The sequence below is a fragment of the Trachypithecus francoisi genome, unplaced genomic scaffold (assembly GCF_009764315.1).
Source record: "Trachypithecus francoisi isolate TF-2019V2 unplaced genomic scaffold, Tfra_2.0 Lachesis_group5, whole genome shotgun sequence".
Classification (NCBI taxonomy): Eukaryota; Metazoa; Chordata; class Mammalia; order Primates; family Cercopithecidae; genus Trachypithecus; species Trachypithecus francoisi.
The window spans coordinates 112401900-112419263 of NW_022681470.1; the positions used below are offsets into that span (position 1 = coordinate 112401900).

General features: G+C 55.1%; 2 protein-coding genes across 15 annotated transcripts; both read right to left on the bottom strand.

Moving 5' to 3' along the window:
• Positions 1-381: 381 nt before the first annotated feature.
• LOC117076586 (cytochrome b561 domain-containing protein 1) lies at positions 382-7123 on the bottom strand. Of its 10 annotated transcripts, none has more exons than XM_033200261.1 (4): positions 6446-6708; positions 6107-6210; positions 5578-5615; positions 382-5008 (listed from the first exon to the last, which is right to left on the bottom strand). In XM_033200261.1, the coding sequence occupies exons 1-4, from the start codon at positions 6591-6593 to the stop codon at positions 4897-4899; spliced, it is 402 nt and encodes a 133-aa protein (XP_033056152.1). In that variant the 5' UTR covers positions 6594-6708; the 3' UTR covers positions 382-4896. The 10 variants fall into 10 exon arrangements, with proteins under 10 accessions (XP_033056152.1, XP_033056153.1, XP_033056146.1 ...); XM_033200262.1 differs by having other exon boundaries at positions 384-5085; positions 6446-6715; XM_033200255.1 differs by having other exon boundaries at positions 384-5085; positions 6075-6210; positions 6446-6707.
• Positions 7124-7951: 828 nt separating this feature from the next.
• ATXN7L2 (ataxin 7 like 2) lies at positions 7952-16850 on the bottom strand. Of its 5 annotated transcripts, none has more exons than XM_033200249.1 (13): positions 16658-16795; positions 15220-15397; positions 14613-14678; positions 14124-14228; positions 13517-13727; positions 12942-13228; positions 12294-12376; positions 11660-11913; positions 10628-10826; positions 10362-10483; positions 9025-9820; positions 8637-8714; positions 8027-8168 (listed from the first exon to the last, which is right to left on the bottom strand). In XM_033200249.1, exons 3-12 carry the CDS (start codon positions 14647-14649, stop codon positions 8673-8675), a joined length of 2136 nt encoding a protein of 711 aa, XP_033056140.1. In that variant the 5' UTR covers positions 14650-14678; positions 15220-15397; positions 16658-16795; the 3' UTR covers positions 8027-8168; positions 8637-8672. The 5 variants fall into 5 exon arrangements, with proteins under 5 accessions (XP_033056137.1, XP_033056138.1, XP_033056141.1 ...); XM_033200248.1 differs by having other exon boundaries at positions 15211-15397; XM_033200246.1 differs by lacking the exon at positions 15220-15397 and having other exon boundaries at positions 7952-8168; positions 16658-16850.
• Positions 16851-17364: the final 514 nt, after the last annotated feature.

The following is a 17364-nucleotide window of genomic DNA, read 5'->3' on the forward strand; positions in this document are numbered from 1 at the left end:
TCAGAATTAGGAGAGATTTAGATAGCCTTGGGACCTGCAGCTCCCGACGAAGACCAGCTCCAAGAACTTCAGGCTGGACCTAGGGAGCAACTATATTGACTCCGAGATCTGCAGTCTGCCCTGTGATTTGAGAACACCAGGTAGGCAGCACTTACGGCAAACTTCACTAGTCATGGCCTTGGTGGCATTTCTGGCAGGAGTTGGTAAGAGCTGACCTTGCATCTGGAAGGAAGAAATGTGTCCATGTTTTCTTATGATGGCCAGAACAAGTCTCTGAGACTTAGATCCCCTAAGTGTCATTATCCGTAACTGTTTATTGCCTAAGAAGCATAAAGCCCAAAGCCTGGCTCAGTGAAAGAGAAGGACAAGCACATAATCATACCACCTGTTTACACATGTTTAATGCTTTGAATTTTCCAATTCCTATTAACATTCATTCTCTCATCAAATCCTCACAACATCCCTGTGAGGTAGGTCAGGCAATAAGTGGTTTGCCCACAGCCACGCTAGTGATAGGGACGGAGTAAACCCATACTACAGGTTTCCCAGCCCCCAAGCTGATGCACCTTTCATTTCATGTTACACAGGATCTTTGTGCCAACCAGACACAGGAGCATCAGGAGCACTACCAGAAGCCTCCCTGCTCTCTAAGCTTGCAGAGGGGACCCAGAAATGCTGGGTTTGAGGCATCAAGACCAGGGGTGCCCCCTGGAGGCCAAGACAGGTAAACAGAAGGAAGGGCAGGGGTACTAGAAGTTAGGCTCAGCAGCCACCCCTGCCACCACCATAGGTCTCAGCCTAGCATACACTGTGTTCACTACATATCTTGACCTTTGTCAGGTGCAAGTCTTCTTAGTTCACTGACAGGACACAGTGCCCACTCCCAGACGACAGTGCAAGGCGTGGCTAGCAGCAAGATTCCTGACATCCTTCCACAGTGCCTCCCCATTCTGTTACACTCTGCAGCCCAGGAAGAGGGGGAAGGTGAGGGCTGACTGACTCAGCCTGCAAGTGCTTAGAGATCTGAAACTGAAAGGCTCCAGCACCATTCAGCTAATGATTATTATTAACTCTGAACAGGCTTTGGCACAGCGGCCAGCTGGCTCAGGGAGGATGCCTGAATCTCCCACAGTGAGGTTTTAAAAACAAGACCTGGCTAGGCACGGTGGCTCACGCCTGTAATCTCAGCAGTTTGGAAGGCTGATGTGGGCAGATCATGAGGTCAAGAGATCGAGACTATCCTGGCCAACATAGTGAAACCCCGTCCCTACTAAAAATACAAAAAGTAGCTGGTTGTGGTGGTGTGCACTTGTAGTCCCAGCTACTCGGGAGGCTGAGGCAGGAGAATCGCTTGAACCTGGGAGGCAGAGGTTGCAGTGAGCCAAGATCGTGCCACTGCACTCCAGCCTGGTGGCAGCATGTGACTCCATCTTAAAAAAAAAAAACCAGACCTACAGCAGCCATGCACAGGGGTGGAAGGGTGGGACGATGAGAAAGAAGGGATGGGCCAGTGAGTGCGGAAGGGCAGCCTGCCTTGTGAAAGGGTGGGGAGAGAGGAGGCCCAGAATGGCAAGTGGTAACAGCCTACCACTTAAGAGCCAAGAAGGTGAGGCTGGAGGACTTCCCCAGACACAGAGCTCCTCCCATTCCACACCAACCCCAGCCATGATGGGGCTCAGAGGAGGGGTGGTTACAGGAAAGACGCAGGCTTGGGAGGGGTATCTGAACCCAGAAGGGTAATCTCATTTCCATTCAGATTTGGATACAGAAGCCATCTGTATTTCTAATGTCCTCAAGGTTGAATCTGAATATAATCAAACTTGGAATATAATCAAATTTGGAATCAGGACTTAGCTTGATACGAAAATTTGTGCAAATGACACGCAAATGTTTTAAATCTAAGCACCCTGCCCTGGCATTTTTTTTTTTTTTTAAAGGCAAAACAGGCTGACCACTAGCAGCTTTCCTTAGCCAGGGAGCAAGGACAAAAGAGCAACCATGTGCTTCTCCTCCAAGGCGTTTGCTTCCTTGCTGAGGAGCCAAGTGAATACCCCAGACATGAGAACAAGGGAGGTGCGGGCAACAGAGGATGGTGGAGGAGGGAACACACAAGCAGGAGGCCATGCAGCTGGGAGCCACTGAGATCCCAGCTGGAGGAAGAGTGCCCTGGCACTGAGGTCTGTCTAATGGCTGTCCAGCTGCTGCCCCAGGATGTGAGGGCAGGTGGTGATGGAGGGAGAAATGGAAAGAGGGAGGAGGGAAGTCCCTCCGCAATCCAGCCTGCCAGGATGAAGGGCTCCTCCTGGTGACCTATTCCCTATACTGCAGTCGGACCAGGCTAAGCAGGAGACCACCTGTGCCCTCCTCTCTGCTCTGTGCCCCTGCCCTACAGGCCTGCTGGTCAGAAAGGCGACAGCTGGGACCCCTTCCTCCTGCAGAATATAAATGACTCCCCCTTCCTCCCAGGGCTGGGAATAGACATCAGATGGCACAGCCCACGCAAACTGCCGGCTGTCAGCACGCCTGCCCGCCCGCCCACCAACCCCCGCACCACCTGGGAGGAGGCAGCACCTCAGGCAGGCTCAGGCTTTACGGCACTGCCTGCTTGCTCTGAGAGCAAGCTGGTGAACTTTGCCTGGCCCTCCTACCCTGCGGCAGGTAGAGTGAGCCCCTCAGCACTGGCTGTGATGAGGAAAGAGGAGATGCAGTCCCTGGATCAAAATCAATGCAGGTGAGATTCTCCATGCAGCCCCAGTAACCATTTCTGCTGAGTTCACACCACACGGGAGAGTTTGAGAGGAGGGAGGACAATGAAAGAGACAGGGACAATACTCTTCTGCAAAGCAGGGGCCTCCTTTAGATGCTTGTCCTGGGAGAGGCAATCTCCCCCAGTAGGGGCACAATGAGGTACATGGAGAGGACACTTCTGCCCTTGCTGTCCCCATTCTTGTACTATTGAATCAAACCAACCTCCTTACTTCTGAGCTACCCCGAGAGGAGGACCTGAATCTTCAAAAGACCCAGGACATCCACAACACTAACATCTAGGAACACCTGCCCCTGCTCCCGGGAACTGGAGCTCCAGCGCCTAGACCCCAGGCTTCCCAGAGTTCGCTGTGAGCTATGTCTACCTGCCTCAGCAGCACTTTCCTGGCTCAGCTGTTGTCAGGCCTTGCCATGATCTAGGAAGGTCCCATCTTCTCAACTGAGCCCGACCACAACTAAGTAGTCTAGCATCCAGTCCTCACCACCGAGGGCAGTCTGGGGAACTACTTTCAGCTGCAGCAAGGAGGGTGGTGGTCTCTGTAGGGAAGACAGCCCAGCCCTCATTTGCCAGCTGGCACCAAACTCAGCCCCCTTTTGGACCTAAGAGCTGGCAAGAGATGACAAGTGAGGAAAGCTTAGATAACAAGGGAAGAGGGGGAACCAGTGAAACTTTGTTTTCTTTGGATCAGAAAAGCCCTGCCCCACTTCCTTGGCCCTTAAGAAAAGCTTCAAAAAGTGCCCAGAAGCTATATGCTAAGGCAAGAACCTGAGCCCTAAGAAGGGCAAAGCATGAGATGCCCAGGGCTCCTTTGCCCCAAGAAGTGATTTCGGGGAGGGAGCACATGCAGGCCCTGCAGCCCTCAAGCCCAGATCCTGAGGTGGGCTGAAGAAAGATCTTAGCTGGGCTAGGCAGCCCAGCCAGGAGCCTTCAGCCTGGTTAAGTCAATGCCCTCCTGCTTCTCCAAAAGCTTTAAAGTGACTTTAGTGCATTTACTGTCTTAGAGTCCAGAAGACTCTCACCTGAGTCCCTTCTCTCCACAGCGCCTGACCCCCAGGGACCAAATCAGCACAAATTTCTGAAGGGCCTCAAGGGCAGAGCTGTCCCTCCAGGGGAGTAAAGAGAGAGTAAAGAACTACCCTGAGTCTGCTAAGTGGTCCACATGGTCCACAGCTGGGAGGGTGTTCTGAGACATCGACCTGACAGATGCTGAATATTAGAGAAGGAAGGAACTTAGAGGCTGTTTAGAAACATTTCACAGATGAAGAAACGGAGGTCCTTAGATACGGAACATACCTAAGGTTGTACAACAGAGCCCAAGAGGACCATATCCCATAAATAAAACCCATGGGCTCTCTCCACTACATCACACTGCTTTCTTAAAAGTAACCCAAATATCCATGGATGCCATTCATTACTTACATGAACCCAATTTTTCATCAGGCACACAAGCAAGAAATGACCACCAGGACATCACTATCACCACCCAAAACTCTGTCTCTCATCAAGTAGAGGCTTTAGGATCAGGCTCTCCATCACCTTCCACTCATACCCTGTACATTTTCCCATTCTGACCCACTGAATTATTCCTCAACAATAGCAGCTTTGGTTTCTGCAGTCCCTGAACCAGCCAACAAGTGCAAAAACCTGATTACTTCTGAAATAGATCCCTTATAGATCACCAAATGAACCATGATGTTCAAGGCAAGCGTCCCACCCAGATTAAGAGTTCGCAGGAACTCACATTTCCATTTTCTTCCTCGGCAAGTAAGATCTGGAGATCTGGTGCATGATCACCAGGGCTGGATAGACGGGCAGTGCCAGGCACAGGTACCAGGCTGCACCTTTGATCTGGGCCTGGAACCATACTGAGTACATGCCCAGAAGCACCGTTACCGTAGCCATCAGGTAGACCACCAGTCCACACGTCAGATGGTAGAGCTTGAGGCGAGCCACCCTCGAGACCCTGGCTGCCCGGGGACAAAGGAGGCAGAGCCCACACAGTGCCTGGACACCAGTGGCCAGCAGTGTCAGGGCTCCCACCCAGCTGTGCCAGGACACCAGATGAGGCAGCTCACTGCGGGTCCTGCTGGAGATGATGAAGCCCAGGCCCAGAGCTGCACAGAGGATGGCTAGGGTCTGTCCTGCCCAGTGGAGCCGGATCCGTGCTTTTCGGGAGCAGAAGAAGAACGGGGAGTGTTCAGGTGAGAAGAGTAGGATGGCTTCAGCCATGCAGAGGCAGAACTGTGAACATAGGAGAGAGCCAGTAAGCCTCATGTCTGGCTTGGAGGCCTGAGAAAAAGGAGGTGCTCTCATACATCCTAACAAAGAGGACAAAGGGTAAGGGTTAAATAAGTTCCACCAGGACCACCAGTCTCACAGCTCAACATTTCTGGGAACAACTGGGAATCAGCACTTGAGTGCACGTCTCCTTGTTCAGGTTGACACCTCCCCATCCCAACCTCTACAATGACTCCCATTTCTTGACCAGTGGAACAGCAAATGTTGAACTTCTTCCTGAACTTTGGGGACGAGTCGGGAAATGACTGGGTAACACCTCTCCCCGCTTCTCCTTTCAGGCCCCAGTGGAGAAAGAAAGATCTTCCATGCCCTCCCACCCTTTTCAACCACCTGACATCTGCCTGTGGCCCAGCCCTCCAGGTTTCCCAATCCCATAGGCTGCAGGGAAAAATGAGCCCTAGATGTTTCCTCCACCTGCCTTAACCTTAGAAAAGCTGAGCTTTCTGAAAGCTGGGTGCTTTCAGAATGAGGTGAGGCATACCCAGACAAATCAGATAGAAGCCCAAACTCACCGCCAAGGACATGAACACAGGGTGCCAGGAGAAAAGACCTAAGAATCAAAGAGAACAGGCTGAGGGCTTGGTACCATTGTTCCTGCCCCTGTAGCTAGGTGGAACCCAAAGAATCTAGCCACATGAGAAAAGTACCATCCCCAATCCTAATCGGGAACAGGAACTAAGGATAAAGTGGAGCAGCCAAGGGGCCCAGAGTGAGCAACCAAGAGGGCCTCCCTGTCCACACATAACAGTTTGGCCTGGGTTCCCCGTTCAGCACCTCTTAGCTGGCAGCCCAGTCCTCTGCCTTTTTTTTTTTTTTTTTTTTTTTTTTGAGACGGAGTCTCGCTCTGTTGCACAGGCTGGAGTGCAGTGGCGCAATCTGGGCTCACTGCAGCCTCCACCTCCCGGGTTCAAGCGATTCTCCTCCCTCAGCCTCCCAAATAGCTGGAACTACAGGCGCGCGCCATCATGCCTGGCTAATTTTTGTATTCTTAGTAGAGACGGGGTTTCACCATGTTGGCCAGGCTGGTCTCGAACTCCTGACCTCAAGTGATCCACCCGCGTCGGCCTCCCAAAGTGCTGGGATTTCAGGCGTGACCCACTGCGCCCGGCCTCCTTCACTTCTATTCTCCATCAGGGGACCTGTTTCTGAGGAAGTAGTTCGGTCTATTCAATCGTCTGCCCTTCCCCCACAGCACCCCAAACCCCATTCTTCCAGGATCCCTGGGGCCTCGCTCCACCAGGCCCTCAAAATCCCTCACTGTTTCTGTCTCCCCTTTACAGCTGGGGTCCCTCCTCCAAGTCGCCGGCGCTCCCAAGCGCTGCCCCTCCAGCATCTCCGCTCCGCTCCGCCCCGTTCCGCAGCCCCGCCCCACACACTCACTGGTTCCTGGACGGGACAGCGCTGTCAGAAAGATGGTGAAGCCCAAAGCTACCAGGTGCGCCAAGATCCCACTGCCTCTCCGCAGCCAGCGGGTCAGTCTCGGCTCCCCAGCTGAAGCGGGAACCAGACCTACCTCCAAGGGCTGCATGGCCGTGGCCGGCGGGCTCGCACACTCCAGCTGCCCGAACACGTCTTCCGGGTTTGCGATCGCGGAGGCGGCGGCGGCTGCAGGAGAGGCTCCTCCCCCGGGACGCCGCCGGCAGTGCGACGGAGTGGCCCACAGCGCCCTCTGGGGGTGGGGGGGAAGCGCGAGTGCCCCGGAGAGGCCCGCTCCCGCGAGAGCCCGGAGGCAGAAGCGGACCGAACAGTTCCCGGCCCACCTTCATTTGTTTCTGTGTGTCTGTCTACAAGGGCCTAAATCCCAAGCAGCCTGTGGAAATACATTTGTGGCAAACGATTTCAGTGAAACCCCAAAGCACACACTTGGTACGCTGAACCGAGCGTGAAACCAGTGTTTGGAGCCGATTTCTAATAGTACTGGATTTCCCTGGCTGTGCACTCTCTCCTGTCACCTCCTTCTGTGTTGTTCAGGGAACAAGCTTCCTCCCTGCCTAAAAGCAAGGAGACTAGGAAAGGACATGGCCAAAATATAGTGCCTTGAACCTGGTGGACCAAAGGAGAGAGATGCAAGTCTCATCTCGCATCTGCACGGGAGTGGTTCCCAGCGAGATAAATGGAATAACTAGGGCACTCCCAGCCCTGCCGCCTCCTCAGCAGCTGCTCAGCCCTGAGGAGCCAGGTAATCCTGAAGGACCAAGGCCTCCCACACTCCGGTGGCCTCCCACACCACCAGTTCTGCAAGTGATGATGCCTTTTCCCTTCCTGCCTCCAAAAAAGGTGTGGTTCAACCCAAGGAGGCCTCCCTGGGAAAGGTTCTACCCCTTCCTTAAAGGCAAACCCACAGGCCGGGAAGGAAGGCTGTCCAATAGAAAACAGGAATATCCCAACAGCAATGACCAACCCAGCTCAAGCTCCCTAAGTGGCTGAGAAAATGAGGCTGCTGGTAAGAGGTGGGAAGAGTAGGAACAGCTGAAGAAAAACAGGCAATAATTCAGGGAGGGATGGACGCCTAGGGTTGCTGAAGGCCAGAAAAGGGTCACAAGCCAATTCCCAGATCCTCAGGGCAAGGATCCTAGAGAAGAGCCAGAAGTGCAGCTTCCCCTCTCAAGTTTCTCTTCCCAGTGGGACCATAGTCGTCTCTGGGGTCAAGACTCAGGAAGCCTTGCTCATTCAGAGCCACACGCCTCATCATCCTGTCTGGAGAGACTCCCCCAGTGACACAAACCCCACACATTTTTCACACTATTGAAAGTGAGAAGATGACAATAATAATAATAATGAGCAAAAAAGACTTTTGCAGGCAAGCTATGGGAGCTGGAGTCTTGCTGCCTATCATCTCAGCCTCCCAGGGTAGGGCTGGGGACAGTAAGGACACTCATTTTGTTATTTTTTTCCTTCCTTTTCTATGTTTCTGTTTTTATATTTTCATAGCAGCAACAGAACAGGGAGACAGTCTTGAGGTATTTTAAAGAGCTTTTTTTCTTAAAAAAAATAATATAAAGTTATAAAAAGCGGCAGCAGCCTGGGGCCCGGATCTGGAGGGGAGGAGGTGCTGGCGGCTCCGTTGCAGTGGGCAGGCACTTTCTCGTTAATGGGTTTTTGACTGCAGGAAGACAAGAGGCAAGAGAAAGGGTCAGGGTGGGGGCCTACCAGCTGTCCTACCCAGTGAACTGTGTGGACTACAAGGGCTAAAGCTTGATTTCCTTCTGCTGGCCTGGTGAGTAGAACTGAGCAAGGGGGAAGATGAACGCCAGCTCACCAGGGGCAGCCTGGGTAGTGAAGCTGGAGAATACACAGGGTTTATGATTAGGCCCACATCTAACCCAGGAGAGCACCCCCATCCCACCTCCTGGCAGAGATCATATGGAGAGCACATGGCACACTACGCCAGGGCTCCCACCAGAAGAGGCAAATAAAACTGGCTGCGGGCTTTACTGGAAACCCTGGAGAACTTGCCTGTCACCTGCACACCTGGAGGTGGGCACATGTGCATAAGTGGACATGGGGTTGTGTGCCTGCCCTCTGAGGCCCTGATGCCCAGAGGAAAATCCAGTGAGGTCAGCCCACCCACCTTGCTGCTCGGCATGTTAGGCTGTGACCCAGGGACTCAAACTCCCTTTCCTTCAGGGAACAGAGGTAGCTCCAGTACCTGGAATGAGGGTCACAGCCAATTCAGAAAGAAGTAGCCCTTCAATTGCAGCAAAAGCAGGGGTGGAGGGGTGCCGCAACTCCTCAGCCCAAGGGAAAGGGTTAGGGATAGGGGAAGGTTCACCAGGCAAAAGCTGGAGTCACTTTGCTAAGAACTGACCTACCTCTTCCTAAAGAAAACAGTCCAGGAACTCTCTCTCAACTTCCCCTTCCTCCCTTTCCCTGCACAAACACCAATGTAGCATCTTCTCTGTATCAGGTACCCCCCGTGTGCCCCACCCTCATCAATCTTCAGGGAGGCTGGCTGGTACCTTCAGTGTAGAGCACTTCTCCTCAAAGGCCAGGGCCGGGCCTGGCTTCTTGCGGCGCACAGAGCAGGCCACATCAGCAGGGGCACCAGCCTGACAGTGCTTGGCCTTCACTGGCCGGCAGTATGTGGCCAGGTTTTTCCGCTTCTTGGCCACCTCCTCCTCAGAGAGGCAGTTGGTTGGCAGGGCCTTGGCTGGGTGTCCAGCTGCTCCCCGGTTCTCCAGCTGAGAAGCCTTGACTGGTGTAGGGAGCGGATGAGGGGAACCACGACAGTCCAGGGGCCCTGCCCGCTTCACTCTTGGCCCCATTGTCCCGTTAAGCCCCATGCTCAGGGCTGTTTTAGTTTTGGCCGAGAGGCCCCGACAGCCAGAGGGTTTGCCTTTTCCAGTGGGCTCCAGGATGCAGGTCCGTTTAAGAGTGGTGGGGCCAGGGGATAACTTCCGCTTTCGAGAAGGGGCCTCCACCTCCACCCCATCCTTGCCTTTGGATGACTTGCTGGCCTTGGAAGGCGGCAGCTTGCTGAAGGACGGGGATGGCGTGTTGGCAGGCAGTGGTGAGGTGATAGCCTGGCTCCCGCCCATGCACTCTGCCTGGCTACAGGCAGCCGCCACACTGGGGGAGCCTGCAGGGTAGCTGGGGACAAGGCTGTCCTTGGTGGGGGGCGTGGAGGCTGGGCAGGCAGGTCTCGGGGGTGGACCTGGAAGGCGGGGGCAGGTGCCTGTAGAGGATGGGCTCAGGGGAGCAGATAACGGGGAGTTGACAAGGTGAGCTGGAGGTTCAGCTGCTGGTGGGATCTTCCTGCAGCAAAAAGAAAGCCCCACTGTGACTGCCAAGCAAACAAGAGAGCCTCCCCCAACACAAGACACACTCGAGTCTCTCTGCCCCACCTAGAAATGGCCAGCAGAGCCCCAGGGTTGCTGCCATCTGCTGGAAGATGCTGGAACTGAGGGTTAGGAAGAAGACACGGGTGTGCCTGTGGAGAGGAATTAACTAGTACATACGAACTAGGAGGTAGCCCACTAGGAACTTCATTTTAAATCTTGGTTTGGGCATCCCCTATCCCTAGTTACCCAAAAGGTACTGAAAGTGATGGATGAGAGTCTAGATTCAACACCAGACCACCTTAAGAGGGCAAGGCTTGGCCCTGCCTTAGCCAAGCTCTAGGTTGCCAAGTGTTCCCACCTCCTTTTCATGCCATTCCCTATCTGGGGTTCTGCTGGCAAACAGCCAAGGCACACCTATGGGTATACAGGAAAGATCAGGGCTTCTGAAGTCCAGGTATGTCTGGAGCCTGGGAATTTCCATTCTAGAACTTCCATTCTGGGCCCAAGAGACTTACTTCCACATATGTGAGCTGAGGTGCCGTTCCAGCATGGAGCTGAGTGCTGAGCAGAACCGGTCCAGCCGGCGGCTAAACACATAGCATCCTGGGCTCACCAGCCGGCTCCCAAAGGTGCAGAACTAAAGGCAGAAGGACAGTGTATGGTTGGCAGGGTCTGGGGTGCACAGAGGGCATCTGCACACAGGATCTGGCCTCTTTTCCCCGTGTTGTGGGCCAGGAGTGCTCGGCCACCCCCTCCCTAGGCCCGTGTCCCAGGTCCTTACCGCCTGTGGCCGTGGGGGCCGGGTTGCATAATGGCAGTCAGGGGGTAGGTGGAGGTCGTCAGATGTCCCCTCCTCCTCACTCTCCTCGCTAGATGCCTGGGCCCCACCCCGGGGCATGGGGAAGGGGAACAGGCCTGGGTCCCCATCACCACCACAGGGGCCTTCATCATCCAATTCACTCTCGGAGGAGGCCCGGGACCTGTAAGGGCCAAAAGAGATGCGAGGGGAATGTGACTATTGTGGGGTCAGAGTAGGGGCATCCTTGAACCCACCAAGCTCAAAGAGCAGGGCACTGGTGCAGACACCCTGCAGGGCAATCAAAAGAGGACAGAAGGAAGGGAAGGACAGGAGGGAACAGAGCTCACAGAGTAAAAGACAGACAGACCGCTCCCAAGGGATTCTCTCCTCAGCCCCTTCACCTCCCAGCCCCTTCCTCCTCAGGGGATAATCTGCTGCAGATCCACCTCCTCCAGAAAATCTTCGCAATTAAACTGTACCCAGCTCTGGTCAACCCAGTCAACTCGCTCAACCCGCTTCTTGCATTACATATTCCTGTGAGCCTGTCTGTGAGCTGAGCCTGTGTTTCGTGTCTGCCCCTTGTGTGACAGGCAGAGATGCATGTATGTCTCCTTCAGCAAGTCAGGCTCTCCCTGGGGTCCAGCGTAGCCTCTGCACACGAAGGGGCAAGTGAGTGAATACACATAGGGCTGCCTTGCCCGGGACTGTGACCCTTTCGGCCTTTCGGCTCCCCAGTGACAAGTTTCGGCCTGTTGGAGGCAGCTCGGAAAATGTTCACATCCCAAGTGTTGGATCTGGCATGCTGCCGAGGGGCTGGGGGGCTGTGGTATGCTTGGTTGGGAACAGGGGAGTCTCCTGCTTCCACACCACTGTCAGGAGCCCCAGGAATACCCCCACACTCAGGGCTGAATGAGTGCATCTTCCAGGACACTCCCTGAGCCTGTTTCCAGGGGCCCCTGATGGCTTAGGGGCCAAATACCCCCAGGTGAGGTAGGGGTTGGATTCTAGACGTACCTGGGCAGTGCACAGTATGGGTAAGTCTGCTTGGCACGAACAGAGAAGGAGCTGCTGGGAGCAGCCACCGCTGCCACAACCTGGACTGAAGAGGGGAGCTCCTGGGAGGGGCGCTCGAGAACTTGCTCCTTGCGCCCTGGGCTCTTCTCCTTGGGAGACTCTCCTTTGCGGGAGTTGGCCTTCAGCTCTGCCACCAGCACGTCAAAGTCCTTGGCCCGGCCCTGGACTTCCCGGCGCTGGTGTACTGAGTGGATCTGGAATACAGCAGGGTGGAGAGCTGGGGAGTAGGTATGAACTGAGCAGGGGTGAGGGACGGCAGGGCGCTTTGGCCTGGGCAAGCTTGGGGGTAGGGAGAGATGTGGGCATATTTGCAGCTATGTGCATGTGTCTTCGTTTCACTCCCCCATGGGGCCAAAACTCTCCTTTGGGATGGAGGAATCTGGAAACTCCCTCCTTCCCACTGTTCCCACCTTCTGCCCAGGAAGGGCATCCCCATCTCCCCTTCCCTTGGGTGGGCCTAACCGCCTTCCCTTAAGCTGCATCTTCAGTAACATCGACATTCCTCTCCTTGCCCAGGGAAGGAGTGGGCAAGCCCTGTGCTGTCCACCCTCATGTGCAGTGGGAAGGGGGTTACCTTGCAGGTCAACAGGCGGGTACAGATCTTTTTGGTCTCTGGATTTATTACCCCACACTGCCTGTTGAGATCGCACTCCTTCCCTGTGGGGAAAGCAGTTCCAATGAGCATCAAGACCATTTCCAGGAGTTCACAGGAGGATCTGGCTGCTTCCTGCCAAGGGCCTGAGAAGAACTGGTACTAAAGCAGAAGAGCCTATAGCCCTCGGCCTGGGGCTCTACCTTCCAGAGAAACTCTGGGCATCAACATCTCTTTGCTGGGTGTGAGAACCATCCCTATCCCAATCTCAGATGCATCTTTTGGGACTTCAAGCCCAAAGCAGGGCAACACATATCAAGAAACAAAAGCAGCCATGGGCATCTGGGATGCCAGAGAAGCCAGCTGTGAGATGTGCCCTGGATCTAGGTGAGAAAAGAGAGAAAGAACTTCATCTCCTGGGCATGGGCTCCCTCAGCCTTGATCAGGAGACACAGGATGGAGAAGCTTCCCGGGAAGCAAGCAGGTCAAGAGGTGACAGGGCTCCTGTACCCTATAACCTGTGATGGCCAGGTCCATAAACCTGACCTCCTCCTCATCTGGCCCAAGGACAAAGCAGCCCAAAGGAGTCCCCACTCTACATTCTGGAACCCCAAGACCACAACTACTCACGAGCCATCTTCCGGTGGGTTTTAGGGGGCAGCCTGGTCCCACTGGGCTCCTTTTCAGGAGGGGTGCCTTCAGCCCAGTGACTGGACCCCTCACTGGGGATGATCTCCATGTTCTCTCTGCCAGGAGGTTCTTTAGAAGGGGGAGCCATGGGAGGTTTTCCAGGGGAGTCCTTGGTGAGACCCCCTGGCTGGCTGAGAAAAGCAGAGGGTGGGACCACCCTGATTGCATGTCCATCAGGCTTCGGGAGACCGGACATCTTCTCCAGATTCACCACAGGCACGAAAAGGCTACACACAGAGAGAGGCGGTGGGCTGGGGGAGGGGAGGGGAGGCCTGGGGCCTGGACTCTAGCCCAGAGCCATCTCTTTCCCAGCCCTGGAATTTCGGTGGGCTCCAGCAGGGGTGTGAAACACGGGAAGAGGAGACCCCATCTTCCCTGGAATATATGGAAGGAAGCTGCAGACAGGGCGGCTGCCTCCTGCTGTGAGGAGTACGCCTCGACCCAGGGCTGCCTGTATTGATGTCAACCCGTCCATGGGTCAGGGTCAGGGCCAGTCTTAGCCAGCCTCTCCTTACCAGAGGTTGTCCTTCTGGGTCTTCTCAGGAGGCTGGTGGCCGCGGCTCCGGGACCCCTGGCCCTTCTCCCTGGAGGAGGTTTTCGTGGAACCTGGTGCCCTACAAGCTGGGCCCTGCCCATTCACTACATGGCATTTCTGAGAGCTGGCAGGGGCTGGAGGTGGGGGTGGGGCCCGGGCATAAAGCTTGCTGAGGGGCCCATGTCTTCTTTCTGTCACCAGGAGGTGGAAAGAATAATCAAGGTGAGTGGTATCACCACTTCCTTCCCCAACCTAACCCTGTCCATAGACTCACATGAGAGAATCTGAGTTTCCATAAATTAGATTGTAAACATGTCTCCTTCCCATTTGAATCTGAGCCTTTAAGACTCAAAATTCAAGACCTAGATTCCTGAACTTCTTAACTCCTCCCTTAACTCCACTGGATGCTAGAATTTTGTTCAAACAATAATCCGACTCCCCACAATGCTCTGAAGCCACCCCCAGGACCTTCCTATCCTCAACACCACCCTCCATTACCCCACAAGACCTCCTGACTGACCCCGTCCTCAGAGTTCCATGCTCTACATTCCCCTGTCCCTTTATCTCCTCCCTAGGGCTCCCCTCACCGCAGTGCTTCTGGAAAGCTTGAGGCTTCACCACTTGGCTGCAGTGGTTACACACAACCAAATAGAAGTCATCATGGGCAGGGCAGTGCCCGAAGATGGACATGTCTGCAATGACAGAAGCCCACGTCACTGGGGCTAAGGATCCCAAGGTTTCCCTGGAAGATCGGAGAACACTCCCATCCCACCACTCAGAAGGCACTTCACCTCCCCGCTGACATAACAAGCTCCATGCTGAATGCTCCCAGCTTCTAGAGTTCAATCTAAGCAGTTCCAAAGAGTATGCGCTTTCAGGTGAGTGGGCAATCACCTATGATTAGGATCTCCAACAGCAGGTCACAGGAGCCAGAGCAACCGGCCGACTCAGACCTATCAAAATGAGGGTCCCCAGACAGCTGCTTCAAGCAGCCACCTCCTTCTGTAGTGTGCTGGAAAAGTGGAGCGTGGTCCTGTCTGCCCTGGGTCCCAGCCCTAATGTGTGTCGACTCCCACCTTCTTTAATGAGGGTCATGGCATCCAACTTCTTCATGTTTTTGCTACTGTCCTCCAGCTCAGCCCCTAGAGGAGAAACACAGCTCAGAAGGTTCAGGGCCAGTTTTAGGGAGTCTCCACCTCCCCTTACCAGAGACTGTTCTTCCCAGAAGACAACCCAGAGGTTGTCTCCTTTCCAGAAGCCCCAAGCAGGGCCTGCAGCTCAACAGTATGAAGCCCACACTCCATGACAAGCTCTTGGTGTGAGGACCACTTGGGGAACCTTTCAATGGGTCATTCTCAGATGCTCATCTTCCTTCACCTGCTGCATCTGGACTAAGACGGTCCCACTAAGAAGAATCCATCTGCCTTTCTTATAGGTGGGTTACACCTCAAGGTGCAGTTCAGGGCTCCACTGCTAACTAGTTGGGTGACTGGGTAAATATCATCTCTTTTCTGGGCCTGCTTCCCCATTTAAAGGGGAAACAGTCCTTAACGAAGTTTTCTATCCCTGAGTCTCTTCTTGAGATTTCTCAGATGGGTCCTTTCTGCTACTATGTGGCATCCCAAATAGATACTCTCCCAGGTCCCCACCCCCATGAATTCAATTTTGCTCCACCTGGGTTACCATAGCATTGTCAAAGTTACACCCAGCTTCTCAGGTCCTGCACTGATAGGATGGTCACAGAGCAGAAAAACTGCTGTCTTTGGTCCTTGAGCATCTTCAAAGTCTCCTTGGTCAGCTATGCAAGTCCCTCCCCTTCTTAGAGGGGCTTTGGGCAGGGGTTGCCCTTGTACCTCAGTTTCTGGGTTAGTGACAAAAACATCTTAGCTGTGCAAAGCAGCTTTTTCCCCATCCCCCTACCTCTCTCCTCCCCCCTCCCTCCTCTACGCCCCCTCCCTGTCCCTTGGAAAAAAAAAAAATCAATTCTGAGTCACCAAACCCGTCTGACTCCATTTCCGGTTCTCAATGCACCCAGACCCTGACAATGGCCCCATCCTTGCCCACCCAGCATGGGGCAGTCCCAGGGTGGCCTGGGCTCCTGCTTAGGTCTGATCTCTGATGCCCATTAACAGATATGCTCCTTTCTAGGATGAGAAGATTGTTGACAATCTTATATAATATCCAGATTATGAGGGGTGGTGGGTTAGGCACGCAAGAGACAAGGGGCAGCTCCCACTCTTAAGTCCGTGAAATGCAAGTGCGGGGAATGATGGACAGAACGAAACTGGGAGTCGGATGTCTCAGAGGAGAACAAGTGTCATTAGAGACCCCTCCATGCAGTCTCCTCCTCCACCTCTTCTCACTTGCAAACTTCTTCAGGGGCGTGATGCCTGCTGTCACCCCGAAAGGCCACGAGGCCAGGTGCTCCCTGGGGCCCAGAAGACAAAGATCAGAAGAAGGGGCTGTAGGCCCGCTCACTAAGACACTCAGGGGCCTAGAGAAGGTGGGAGTCAGAGGAGAGAGCCAAGAGGCAGGGCAAGAGGCCTGGGAAAGGACAGTGGGTTGGAGGCATGGATGGATGGACCGAAGGATGGAGGGAGGGAGGGAGGATAGATGGATGGACGGACGAACTAACGCGGAGGGGGCGGGGGTCTAAAAGCACTGCAGCTGCAGGCAAATGCCGAAAAGGAGTAGGACGTGTGGGGCAAAAGGCGAAGGAACAAGGAGGGTGAGGAAGGGGGCACAGAAGTGGGGTGCGTGGGAAACACGTGGAGAAGACTGTTGCGGACAGGGGAAGCCGGAGGCAGGTGCAGGAGGGGCGCGAGCTGGGGGGCAGCAGGCAAGGAGAAAGATAAAGGCAAGCCTATGTCGGGGGCAGGTATTGGGGACTGGCAGAGGCAGAGATGGGCAGGGTGGGCTCCGAACGGTGAGCAGGCGCTAGGACCCGGAGGCGCGAAGGTGACGGAGCGGGCGGGCACTAGGACCCGGCGGGTCCTTTGTTTGGGGGGCCGGGGAGCCGGACGGCGGCTCCAGTCGGCGGCTCCCCTCAGCTGGCGGGGGCCCGGAAGGGGGGAGGGGAGATAGTGATGGGGTCCCCGGACTTTAGGATGGCTTCACTCACCGTCAGTCGCGGGCAGGTCGGCCCGCTCCACCCACGAGCTCCAGCTCTGTCCCGCGAAGTCATCGAGACTCGGCACCCGCCGCTCCAGAGCGGCCATTGCTGCCGCCGCGCGTTCACGCACCGCCATCACCGCCGCGGACGCGCGCCCGCCCTGGCGCCGCCGCCGCGCGGCCCCCTCCCCCTCGCCCCGTCGCGGGCACGCCTCCCCTTTCCCCCCCACCTGCCTTTCCAGCTCAGTCTTTGCGCAAGCGCAGCACAGGTTGCCTGTTCCCGGCCCCTCTCCCTCCCGCACAGCTTTCTGGGAAGTGTAGTCTTGGAGCGGATGCTATTGCCTACCGAGCTTGCAGCAAGAGTCCCTCCGAAATGCACAATTGCAGGGGGAAAAAAGAAGACCAAAGCTCCAGGATCTCCTCTTCTAATCCTTATGCACACATTATTTGTGCTACCAGTCCACTCTCCCAAGCTCACTGCACCTCTCCCCAGCCCCAAACCTCTCTCTGCCCAGACACCCCTCTAAGCCGTGCGTCCGCCAGCTGGCTGGCGCCCCTTCCCGGGCTGGCGGCCACGAAGCGACTCCGCTCCCCTGTAGATCGAATAGGGTAGGTGCAGGGAGGTGGGCGCTGTGAATCAGAAGGGCAAGGGGAGGGAGTCTGTAGGATGTGCTGAAGGACACCGGGGTGGTGTGGGGGAGGGCCTCGGCTCCCGTG